This window comes from Lynx canadensis, chromosome F2 (genome assembly GCF_007474595.2).
Source record: "Lynx canadensis isolate LIC74 chromosome F2, mLynCan4.pri.v2, whole genome shotgun sequence".
NCBI classification, from domain to species: Eukaryota; Metazoa; Chordata; class Mammalia; order Carnivora; family Felidae; genus Lynx; species Lynx canadensis.
The window spans coordinates 45375615-45388716 of NC_044320.2; the positions used below are offsets into that span (position 1 = coordinate 45375615).

The following is a 13102-nucleotide window of genomic DNA, read 5'->3' on the forward strand; positions in this document are numbered from 1 at the left end:
CTTGGTGGGCAGCTTGAAAGATTAGCAATAGTTTTGATTACCAAAGTTTTCGGTTTTCCTGTTTTCTGCTACAGAAGTATCCTCCTTTCCTTCTGTTGACTTCATGAAGATGAAGTATGGCTAAATCTAATCATTTTACAATCTTATAATAGTTTAATATTATTACCCAAAATCTCACTTATGAAAAACTTCCAACAACAGATATGTATCCCCCCTGACTTGTGTGCATAAGAAATTGATCCCCCTTTATAAACTAAATTTATTTAACAATTGCAAGAAAGCTGCTTGTAGTAGTAAGAACTTCTGTGCTTAGAGCAGAATGGGACACAAAGTCTTTTTACTCCACGGAGCTAATTTCTAGTGGGGATTTGGGGAATCCACCTCTCCATCATAACCAGCTTCCTTCCCCTCCCTGAAACTATGAAGCCCCAGCGGAGAGTCAGGGAGACATGAAACACAGCCTAATTCTTACCTTTACTATGCTCGAAGATTCTATTTCAAGCTCTATTGTGTCCTTAAGAGTTCGAAGTAACTAGAACAGGAATAACCACATACCAGAGAGTTGGACCCAGGACGTCCATCATTTCATTTCAGAAAGCAGTATCTTAAATAGCATTCAGCCTCTTAGCAATGAAATTAAGACAGTAGCTTTATTAAGACAGTTCTTTGTAATGAAATATGAACAGAACGGTCTCTGCTGCAAATTTTGCCTCTGAGCCCACAGACTAATAAAAAAATGTACTGCAGGGGCACCTGGGTGGCTCAGTGAGTTAGGTGTCGACTTCAGCTCAGGTCATGATCTCACAGTTGGTGGGTTCGAGCCCCACGTCAGGATCTGTGCTGACAGCTCAGAGCCTGGAGCCTGCTTCTGATTCTGTGTCTCCCTCTCTCTCTGCCCCTCCCCTACTTGCACTCTCTTTCTCTCGCTCTCTCTCAAAAATATATAAACATTAAAGAAATTTTTTTTAAATGTACTGCAGATGAAAACTGGGTTCGTTACACTATGCTACCGTAGCAATCTGGATCGGCTAATCTTACCAGTTGCTACCACAAGATACATGGTAAATAGATGCAAATATTAGGGTCAGAATTAAAACTCAAATGTAGGCCATGCTGTGTTTTTGCAACAATCTACGGATTATCAAACAGCATCCTTTACCCTAAAGGCTATTCTTTGACGGCCTTCATCAAAATGTCTCATTTCTCACCCGAGGTTATTCAAGGCAGGTGTTAAGATGCAAATATTGTCGTGAAGGCCTATTTGTCACTATTTACTGAACTAATATCTGCTAAGTGCTTTCTACTGTGTACCAGGTTAAAATTAGGTGATGAGATAAGCCAGGAAGACTCCTGAGAGATGAGGATATAGGGCAAGGAATTTGGTTCTCATCCAGAACACGGGGTACCATCCAGAAGGGAAGACCTACCAGGTAAATCATAGCCTGTGGACCTGGACCTCCAGAAGGAAGGACCTCCACGAAATAGGATGCAGGGAAGTGGCCACGGAATGGATGGAGCAAAAGTAATCAGCACAAACATTTTTATCGTCTCAATTGTGCCTGGAGTAGGGCTTGTGTGAGAAAACAGGTTTAAATGGATGGTAACACTAAAGCGAAGTTTCCCTTACTTCTGCAGCCTCTTAAACCTCGGGGAGTGATATCTGCCTTGCCAATTAGGGTTAACTGCCATCCTCCCAAAGGAACAACCGCACTCAAATTATCCAGGGTGCGCTAGACAAGATAGGAGGTATATGGCTCTAACAGAATTCGGTCACAGAACCATTATACCTGGAAAACTGTTTCTGCTCTGACGGTCCTCCGTCCATCTCACCTCTTAGACAGATATTCCCATCCATGTGTAGACACAGGGCTTCAGGATTAAGTAGCTTTGCAAAAGAAGACTCTTCCTTATTTTCACCAAGTCCCTGACCAGCCAGGCACTGTGTATTTTGTTCAGTGGGCGTGAGTGCGCATGCCTGGCCGGGGGAAGGAAGGGAAGACAAACAGGAAGATCATCTCTCTCCCTCACAGCCTTCCAGGCCCCACTTCTGCCCCTAGCGACATGAGGAAGGGCCACTTCCTTTCCAGCTAAAAAGCAAACAAAACTGTTGGGGAGAAGGCAGTGGCATCAAGCGGTGGAATTATAACTAACTTCACTTCAGATTTATCTTGCTTCGGGGGATGATGTGAAAGGCTTGATTTTCTCCCTTTGCACAGTAGCGGAGTCGATCAATAGAATGATTCCAAAGAGGGACCACATGCTTTATGGACTAGTATTCTACATCAGAGTTTATTCCCTGTCAGCTGGAGTGAAATAACCTGGGGACAGACAGCATTGCAGGTGTTAAGAAGGAAAAGAACTGTCATCCTCCTGGTCCTCCCATGTTGCTATGCACGGAACCCAGTGAAGCCACTCTCCTGTGGGTGGCAGGGGGGCACAGCGCAGATGCCTTGGCACCAGCCCTGGGTTTCCTAAGCCCCCCCAGTGGGCACTCAAGAGTATTTATGATGAATATATATAATGTATATATAACGTATATATTCTGCCATTTTTTAGACAGAATCGAATAAAATAAATTAGATTTCTAATGAAACAGTCTCTGTATTCATCTGTGGATTTGGCAACTGTGATCCAGGCATTCAATAGGGAACAATGATCTAGCAATAATGGTGCAAATTTATATAGCACACTTCCTTTATCTGTTTTCAGTTTTCTTATCCTATGCACTTGCACCGAAGGCAACAACTTCTAGAATTAAGCGGCATACTCATCATGATTGCTGATTTGGACATGAGGAAAATGAAGCAAAAGCCAAATAGGTATGGCAAATCCCTCTCTGGTTTTCTGATCTGTGGCTAGTTTCTTACCAGCTGGATACATCTAGTCATGTCAGCAACGGTAGCCTCAAAATCACTCAGAGGACTCGTTAGTACAGTGGCCTTGGAAGACAAACACTAAAAATCAAAGTTTTCCTCAAATTCAGAAATCAGTCCGGGTGACGCAGGTGACTCTGACGGGTTTCATTCCTGTTCCTCTTTGGAGCAGGGAATCTCTATTACCGACTTATGATCTGCATAGAATTCAAAAAGCAATCTTTCTTAGCAGTGCTACTGGAATATATGAAAACAAATCGAGTAAATTATGTATTTATATTTCACATTTTATTTTTGCTAAAAGCAATATGATCCAGAAATGAATAATTCAAAAATCCTTAAGTAACAAATCCTTTCTCGTGTCACATATTTCACCAGAGTGCTGGATTTTTCACAAAACATCTCAAAGAAAAAGTGTAAACAAAATCTCTTCTACTCGAGATAAAGTCCAGTGGCAGGTTTTTGTTTTTTTTTTTTTTATATAGACACTGGCGTTTTCCTGACAAACAAGCATGTCAACACCTCTTGTGTGAAATCAGTTTTGTACTCTTATTTTTAAATTCTAGAAATAGATACAAGAAGGCAAGGGTATCCTATTCATAGAGCACATGTTCCTTCAGAACAGGGACCTGATGCTGTTTATTTACAGAGCTTGAGAACAATCACGTATATACAACAATAAACAAGATTTTAATTTCCTCTTTTTTCTTTTTCTTTTCTTTTTTTTTTTTTTAAGTAGCAGTTTGAACACTTGGGCCAAGATTAGTGTGTGTGTCAAAGAGGACGACTTCCATTTATACAGCTCAATCCATTCGTCTCCACAGTATCGCCAGGATTTGTTAACTGCTTCAAAAAAAGTCATAGAGAAGCACTTGATATCCTTGGGGGACCCAGTGAAGGTCAGGCCAGTATGAATGGAGGGTCCCTTTGCCCTCTTTGAGTCTCTTTGATGGCAGCTTAGCCATCAACCTCCTAACAGACGTGAGTTCCCGGGGCCCTGATGCTATCCCTGAAGATCCCCTTCTCCCGTGTGCAGTGTGCCTCCTTCTCTCAGCCTGGCTTCCTCACGGGCTTTTTGGCCCTGAATGGCAGGATTTAATGAATAATTTAATGAATAATAGCAGCCAGTTGGACCACTAGCGCCAAAACATCACCTGACTGGCCAGAGCCAAGCAGAGATAAGGGCTCAGAAGAATAAGGGACTTAAACCGGAGAGAAAAAATGGGAATCAGATGGTTTTGGTGGGAAGAAGATGGCTGGCCACAGAGGCCTGGATCCCCACCTGGAACTGCATGGTGAGGAGGGGAGGAGGCTGCCAGGAGATGCAGCTGAGTCTCACCTATGACATTTGCCTTTGACCGGATTTAATGATCAATATGGTCTTCTCTCCCAATTAAAAAATCCCAGCTAATCCATTCAAAGACACTTGGGAGGGCTCCTCACTCTGTCCCCCCTATCTTCATGACAACCGCTTTACCATTATGGTACTAATGAGTTGATTTCCTGATGGTTTCATCTCTCCACAAATAAATGTATTTTCATTTTAAATACACCTGGATTTTAATAAGAAATGATCTCGGGGAACAGTAAAGAGCTCAATGCCTTTTGCCAATTTTCTATCATGTCTAAATAAGTGGCCAGAATTGTCCCCACCGACTACCTCCAGGGGACAGCATATATGTGACAACGCAGAGGCTGAGGGAGCCCAAGCAGGCAGGCAACTGAGGGATAGGAAAACCACTAATCCTAACAGCAAAGAGCCGGGTGAAAAAAAAAATAAAGAACAGAAACAGCAGAAAGGGGCAGTAACGCAAAATTGAGAAAGAAATAAGAAACAAAACTGCTGTACAGATAAAAAACCCCGGCGTGAGGGTAGAAAAAAGAAAACAAAGAAAGAGAAAGAATGATTATAGAATCAGAGAAATGAAGGAAGGGCATCAATACCGAAGGGAGGGAGAGGCCCCAAGGAAGAACATTCAAATGCTAGAATTGATGAATAGCAATGAAAACTTGGAGAGGTATAGGGAAGAAGAATAACAGGAGAGAAAAACGGAAAAATAGGAGGTGGCAGTGAAAAAAGTAACAGCATGAAAGGGATCTTGGCCACCGCTTTAAAAACGAAAAACAAGTATGTTTTCAAAGTAATTGTTCTCCGTGGGGGCTGGGGAAGGGTGGCGAGGCATCGCAATCCCTAATGCTGTCCCCGTCGCCTAAGAGCTTCAGGGAGATGGGGAACTGCAAACAGGTCACATCAGAGATGAGTTGAGTTAATGATGTTCCCTCCCTCCCTTAGCCCCTTTAAAACGATCTATTCACCTGAATGGAGATTGCTGTAGCTACCGATCTAGTCCCCAGTGAAACCCACGCCGTTGGAAAATTTAACTTCTGCCATTCATTCAGGGTTGTTAAGCCCCGAGCTGCAGGTGCAGGACAATCCTTTTTACAAGTTGGGTGGTAGTCATTCTCCCGCATTTTCCTCGGTGCATTTCCAGGGGGACAGGGGAGCGAGGTAGGAGGTAGTTCTCGCTGGTGTTCGGGGTGGGGGGGGGTGCAAAACACCTGCTGATCAGCGCCTGGACCGACCACCCTCCTCCAGGGGAAGAGGAAAGCCGCGACGAGGGGGTGGAGGTCGGGGACCGCCGACCCAACTCCTACGCCCGGTACTTACGTCCAGGAAGATCGACATGCCCTTGGACAGCTGCAGGGCAGAGCTGAGCTCCTCCGAGGAGTTGTTGGAGGACGGCGACGTCTCCCGGGAGCCCTCCATCCTCGGGAGCCCAGAAGGCGGAGGGCGGAGCGGGGCTGGGCGGCCGCACGGGCTCGAGCAGGGGCGCGGCCGCACTGCCGCGGGGCTCCGGCTCCCGAGCGGGCGTTCGCTCCCGCGCGCCTCCCCGGCGTCTCTCTCCGCTCGCTCCCCCTCCCGGCTCTGGCCTCCGCGCTCCCACGCGCTCTCGCTCGCGCCTCCCCCTTCCCTGGGCTGCTGGCGCCGGATCCGTCTCATCGCTGCGCTTAGCAACCGCTGCGCCCCTCGCGGGGAACCGACTCTGACCCCCTCGCTGCCATTGGCCGCCGCCCCCTGGAGCCCCCGCCCCACCCACGTGCCGCCAGGGAGGAGGTGGCCGAGGGCCTGGGTGCGAGGGCGCGTGTCCCGAGAGCCAAAGCGCCGGGTGCGGGAGCCCCGAGCCTACCCCGCTGCGGAAAGCTTACGAGTTAAAAGAGACTCGAGATTTTGCCAACTTTGCTTTTCGTCCAAGCGAACCTGTCCGCCCCACCCTCCTCAAAGGTGGGTGGGCTTAATGGACACCACCGATTAATGGGGGGGGGGGGGGTGCTGATCTGGTGTAGGGGAGAAATCATCACGTTTTGGAATCTTCGAGGTCTGGATTTGAAACCTGCCTCAGTCGCTTTGTTATTCTGTGATCTGGAAAGTTGCTAAGTCTTTAAATCCCAGTTTTCTTCATCACTACAATGGTCACGAAAATGGGGTTTACCTCAAAGGCTTATGAGGTTTGCATGTGATATTGCCGTCCACAAAGGTAGTGAGTGGTAAGGACTCTCCACAGAGTGAGCCTCGAAAAAACCCTTTACTATGCGGAAAAGATGGTCAGGTAAAGTTCAAGCAAGAAATTTTCCAAAATAGAAGTCACAGTAAAGGATGCAGTCCCTATCTATGCTTAAGCATTTCAACTAGGGTAATTACTCAATATTTGGGGGCTTCCGTGAAGGATGCAAAAATGGGAATCCAACCTTTCATCAGGAGAGATATCCACTGTTTACCGGGCATCAGAAACGTGCCAGGAGCATGCCAGCTGTTGTGTGGATTAGAACAATCTGGGAGCAAGATGAGTCAGAGAATGGTACCATGTTTTAACAAGACTTTACCTATGAGAATTGATGGGGTAGATCCAGATCTCCATTTTGTAGCCTCCTAGGAAAGTAAGTTCTTGCTAGATGTGTGTGTCCACAAACCCTCCTAGACAAAATGTGAGTGTCTTAAGGCATATAAAAAAAGTGCTACGGGTTTCTTAGGAGGAACAGTTTATACTCTGGCTGTTGGGACCTTTGCTTGATAAAAGGGGCAGTATTTGAAATGGATCTGAAATCCCATTGGTAGATAGTCCAATTGGTAGATAGGCCATAGTGGATAGAAATAGAAGGAAAGGATATTCAAGGCAGAGTGAATAGCGTGAACAAAGGCACAGTACCAGGAAAGCACACGGACTCTGTAATGGATCCATTAGGATTCTTTAAAAACATGCAGAAACCCAACAGGGACCGGGCTTACTGAATCAGAACATCAAAGTATGAGACTCAGGAATCTGAGACCCATTCACACTCATGATTCATACACAAGCGCTCTGTAGCAGGGCCAGGACTGGATGAGGCCAGGAAGGCACCTTGGTCACAAAATGCAAGGAGATGCTCCCCTGCAGGATCCAGAGAGTGGCTGCCTTCTTCAATTTTGCACCCTAGGTGTCTCATTCGCCTCACTCAAGGCCCAGCCCTGCTCCGCAGGTCAGTATTTGAAAGATATGGGTCCAGTTGTTCTCCACTCTGGCTCGACAGTGGACTTAATTAACAAGGGTGTATGGCAGCTTAAAAATGTGGCTACAGATTCATTGACACGCTTCCTATAGAGAGGCGGGTCCCCTCCCCTGAAGGTTCCTGCCTGCTTCGGTGAATAAAATGCAGCAGAAGCAATGCTATGTGCCTTCTGAGGCTAAGTGTGTAAAAGGCCCCAAGATTCCACCTTTTCCAGCGGACTCTTTGCTCCTGTGCTTCCTGTGGGAGATCTGACTACCCTGAGCCACCACGCTTTGAGGAGGCTATATGGAGAAACATATGTAGACACCCTGGCCAAGAGTACCAGCTGAGCCCAGCCTCTGATGCATCCCAGCCTAATCAGCAAAAAAAAAAAAAAAAAAAGTAAATAGAGAAGCCTCCAGATAATTCCAGCACCTACCTATTTGATACACGCCAGATGGATGCCTGTGCTTCACCCCCCAGAATCATACTCGGTTAGCATAGTGCGGGCCTTGGGCCTCAGTGGGGTTTTTTGGGGTTTTTTTTCGTTTGTTTTTTTTTTAAAGCGTCACCTGTCATTTTGATCTGCAGCTAGGATTGAGAACCACTGAGGTGGTCTATACTATACACATAGGAAAACAATAGAATAAAACATCAGAAGATAGATAAAGGTGAAGACACTTGAAGATAAAAGTGAAGACACTTGAAGTCCAGGGGTAGAATTCTGGACTTCATTAGGGAGGGAGTTAGAGACATTAGATTAATCAGGGTGGATGTTAATTGGAGCTGTGCTTGAGAAACATTAATCTGGTGTCGTTGTGTGCTTTTACCTTATTAACGGCAAATCTCATTATCTGAACTGCTGGAATAGCCCCTTCCCTTTGCCAACTGCTCACCAAAAGAAAAGACAAAATCATAAAAAACAGACTGTCCCACTCATCAAATGGGCACTGGTCTTCAAATTACTGTAAAAGAAAAAACCAGAAAGAAAGGAGGAGCGGTGCTGCTCAAGAACATCAAGCTACAAAGTTTAGGAAAATATGATGTAATTCCTGCCATGCGTGGAGGAGTGAACAGATTTTTCTGCAACAAGTTGAAGTCTGGACCCTGTAACCCAAGCTGTGGGTCCCTCAGCCCTTAAGTTCAGCCCTGCAAGTGTTAATACTTTGATGCCAACCTCACAGTAACAAGAGCAGGTGACAAAGAAGAAGACATTCTCCATTTATACATGAAAAATAGGAGAGTAATCAGTAATCATCACTCAAAACCAGGGAGCTATTTGTAACACTTCAGTAAGAATATTCCTTTTACCTTTGCCAACCCCAGTGATATTTTCTGTACCTGTGGCTTTGCTTATTTCCTCTAATGGGCTGCAAAGAAGAAATATAAATTATTAACCTACCAACCAGTCATTAATTTTTTTTATGATTTCAGCATCCACATCATAATGCTATAGCTGACTTCTTTTTTTAATGGAAATGTCATGTTCATAGAAGGCTCCAATAGAAATGGATGGCAATTAGATTCCCATTCACAGCCAAATTCAATAGGCTCTACAAAGTGGTAACCAAACATATTTTTAGTTGTTTTTTTTTTAATGTAGAAAGCATGCATTTTTGAAAACTGTTTCCACACATCATTTTTCTGAAACACAGATGCTTCCCTGCTGTATGTAGTATCAGTTACAAATGGAGACAGCCGACTTGGGGGAGGAAATGCATCTCCTTACCAAATCTTTGTAGCTAGATCCTGGGGGAAAGAAAAAGAATTGTAATTCTAGATTCCAGCTCTCAGGCTTCTTATGATAAGACATTGACACGAAAGTATTTCTGGCATTTCAGGAGATGATCGCAGTGCAGGAACGTATTGTATTTCAATCCATCTCTGTTTCACAGAGGAACTGTTATCTAAGCATTTCAGACAGCCAGGAATCTATCTTATTTATAGTCTAAAAATTCTGTGGAAGGATGCTCTTTGGAGCAATGGTTCAGAATCCTTCCAGTCTGTTCAGTGGACATTTTCATTGCTTTGGCAGCCTAAGATCCAAACCTTCTTCCTTATCGAAGGTCATGTCTCCATGGTGAGGATCCTGATCAGAGGCAGGATGCATCTCTTCTGAGGAAGGAAGATGGTCCCAGGGGACAGGGACAGATCACAGATCTGTCAGCAGAGACAGATGTGGACTCAGTCGACAGGATGCTTTGCTTGGGACTTTAAGTCTGCAAGGGACATGATGGGAATTATATTAATGGTGATAGACAAAAGCCACACGGTGTTGAGTGACCACAATGTCAGCAGAGCCCCTGAAGACAACTTAACCATACGATAAGGGAATTTGACTGTGGTTTTGGTAGCCTTGATCTCTAGCTTTCCCATCCACTTCCCATAAGACCAGGCATCCTTCAAAAATTTTCTTTTCTGTTTTACATTGGTCAGCTAGTGTGTGTATGCAAACATTTAAGTTCTATTCTCTTAGAAAACTTCAATGATATAACACAGTGTTATCAACTATAATTCCTTTGTTTTACATTAGCTCTTCATGTCTTCATCCTGTAGCTAAAAATTTGTACCCGTTAACCCAACTCCCCCTACCTCCCCTCTCCTTTGCAGCCTTTGGCACCTACTCTTCCACTCTCTGTTTCTTTGAGTTCAACATGTTTTCTTTTTCAGGCTCCAATATAAGTGATACCATGCAGTATCATCTGTCTCTGTCTGGTTTATTTCACTTAGCATAATGCCCTCAAGGCTCAGCCATGTGGTCTCAACTGACAGGATTTCCTTCTTTCTCATGGTGAATAATATTCCATTTATATCTCTATACCACATCTTCTTTATCCATTCATCCATCAGTAGATACTTAGGTTGTTTTCACTTCTTAGCTACTGTGAATAATGCTATAAGGAACATAGGAGTACAGATACCTCTTCAAGATCCCATTTTCATTTCCTTTGGAAATATACCATGAAGTGGGATAATTGGATCTTTTGGTAGTTCTATTTTTAATTTTTGAGCAAGCTCCATACTATTTCCCATGGTGGCTATACTATGTAAAAGTGCATTAGAAAACTCTGAAAAGTTAGTAAGAGTTAGTTTTTGATGTTTGAACTATGACAAATTCAATCTAAATTTCTTCTGTTACAGAGAGCCATTTGTGAAGTCATTGGGGAAAACATCGGCTAGAAAAAAATAATTCTATTCAGACATTTGTTTAATGTCTGCTTCATGTGAGGCAACTGACAGGCAGAGCTGGGGAAATGTTGAGAAAGGCTGGCCCTTGCCCTTGCAAAACGTATGCAACTTAAAGAGACATTTTTATAATGGATAATTTTAAAGTAGTGAGACAAGAGTTAACACCAGAGGTTGGCAGTGAGCACAGAGAGAGGACAGCGGAGGCCACAGCTCCCTGTTAATACCTATTCTGCATGGCCATTTATGTAACTGTAGATGGCAAAATTAGGACTCAGAAATAGTAAGTACCATGGGCCAAAAATGATTAACAAATAATGGCTATTTTCCTACAAGCTATTTTACCCTGGGGATTTTTTTTTCTGTTATACTACTGTGTGAGTAAAATAAAGTTGCCATCTATTGGTTTAATTGACTTACTCTTCTGTACAAACAAGGTTGAGGTATTGCGTGCAAGGGGTTGAGTAAACACTAGGCACAGAGAAAGTGCTCAGCAAAGATAATCATTATTATCCCCACCAGCACCACTACCTTGCAAGCATGTTGGAAGGACCAGAGAGACTTCACATAAAATGTATGGTAGGATGTCCAGCACATAAGGGCATTATAAACATAAAAAACAAAATTCAACTGAGTAAATTTGAAGATCAACTAATTCTTCAATTGGGCAGTATCCCAACTAGCAAGTAGAAGGAGGCTTCACTGAGCTAAACAAATAAAGAGTTTTAAAGGCAGAAGGCAGAGAGAGGGCATTGGAAGAAGAACGATAAGGAAAGGGAGGGAGAGGGAGAGGGAGAAGGAGAAGGAGAGAAAGAAAGAAAGAAAAGAAAGAAGGAAGAAGGGAGGGAGAGGAAGAAGAAGGGAAGGAGGAGGAGGAGGAGGAAGAAGAAAAAGAGAGGAATTTATTAGCAAGGAATGCATTATTTAGGAAAGCCTGCCCTCCTAAGGAGAAGAGAAGGGGTCTATCAGTACGTTCCCTAGTGCTGACCAGGAAATTCTAAGTTGGCCGTTAAAGGTTACATTCTCTGGGGGATTGAAACTGCATTTAGGTTAGGTGTTAAATCTTGGCTTACTGACTGGGGGGCCTTGGTTTACTGTCATGACACCATTTGGGGCCTGTGGTTTTCTTTTTAACGGGGTTCTGGTAAGCAGTGGTGGTCGCTGTTACTATAAGATTGTTATCCATAGCCTTGGACACCACTGTTTGCTCCCTCCTTGAAACTCTTATCCTGGCTCCCTGATCCTGTCCCTCCCCGCTTTAGTCTTCTTCTTGGGATCTTCTAATTCTTGCAAATGTTAGTGTTTTCTAAACAGTGTCCCTGTTTCACCTTTTCCTTTCTTTCTTTCTCCCATTCTCATCTCCTTTCTCTCCCCTGCTTACTGACAATATCCGGTCCCATGGTTTTCATTGGTCTTTAGGCTGACGACTTTGTAACCAGCAGACCTCTCCCCCTCACCTGTAGATTCTTATTTCAGCCTGTCTGGTTCACGTCTCCTTATGACTGTCACTTAGGCATTTTGAATTCGACATGTCTCAAAATGAATTCATCATTTTCTCATAATTATCCTATCTTCCATATCTTGTTGATGAATGTCATCCTTCATCCAAAAAAGAAACCTGGGAATAGTGTCAAACTCTTTCCAGCACTGTCTCTCACCCTTCCTCTGTCTCAGCCTCACCCCATCCAATCAGTTACAAAAGTTATCTTGGAATCTACCCTCTCCTTCCATCCTGATTGCCACCACATGAGACCAGATAACTGTCATCTCTCATCTGGAGCAGTGTCCCAGCCACCTGCCTGGTCTCCTTGTCTCCAACCTATCCTCCCACTAATCCATGCTTTCCACCTTCTACAGAGAGAGACTTCTAAAATGCACATCTCAGAGTAGCACACACCTGCTTAAAATCCTTCCGAGGCTCACTGGAGCCTTCAAGATAAAATCACCTTTGCTTCTGTCACCTCTTGCCATTCTCCCTCTGCCTCCTCCCCAGCCTCAACATTCTAACCACACAGATTTACTGGAGTGGGATGGAGTGGTTAAGCAGACAAATTCTTATATCTGAAAAACCTGGGCTCAAATCCCAGCCTACCTTCTTATTACCTTTGGATAATACTAAGGCATTTGACTGAGCCTCTCTTTTTCTCAACTCATAAATAGAAATAAGAATGCTACCTAAGGAGCACGGTTTAGATATTCAGTTAAATAATGCATGTGAAACACTTGGCATGGTACCTTGCCCAAAAATAATGGCACTAAAATGTGGCTATTTATCATTACTTGCAGATACTTGGATATGCATTGCTCTCCCATGCTCCTGGGCTGTTGCCCTGGGCATTCTCTGCCGAGAATAAACAATCTTCCTTAATTGGGCTGCCCATCATTTAGTTGGGTTTTAAGAATCAGCTGAGACATCATTTCCTCTCCTCCCCCACCAATCCCCAGGGCTGGGTTGTTTTTCCCTCCTCCTTGTTTCCATAGCACTCTCTACCTACCTGGTTCATGTCCCTTATCAGATT

At 44.2% G+C, this 13102-nt stretch overlaps 1 protein-coding gene and 1 long non-coding RNA gene across 3 annotated transcripts in view; both read right to left on the bottom strand.

Annotated features, from left to right (window-relative positions):
• NECAB1 (N-terminal EF-hand calcium binding protein 1) overlaps nucleotides 1-5895 on the bottom strand; it is a 180072-nt gene extending 174177 nt beyond the window's left edge. For both annotated transcript variants that reach the window (XM_030304460.1, XM_030304459.1), the window contains exon 1: nucleotides 5542-5895. In XM_030304460.1, coding sequence (XP_030160320.1) covers nucleotides 5542-5874 — 333 coding nt within the window. In that variant the 5' untranslated portion in view covers nucleotides 5875-5895. The remainder of the gene's footprint in view (nucleotides 1-5541) is intronic.
• A 3086-nt stretch (nucleotides 5896-8981) lies between these two features.
• LOC115506207 overlaps nucleotides 8982-13102 on the bottom strand; it is a 28073-nt gene continuing 23952 nt past the window's right edge. Inside the window, exon 3 of the long non-coding RNA XR_003966278.1 lies at nucleotides 8982-9616. This is a non-coding gene — a long non-coding RNA (uncharacterized LOC115506207). The remainder of the gene's footprint in view (nucleotides 9617-13102) is intronic.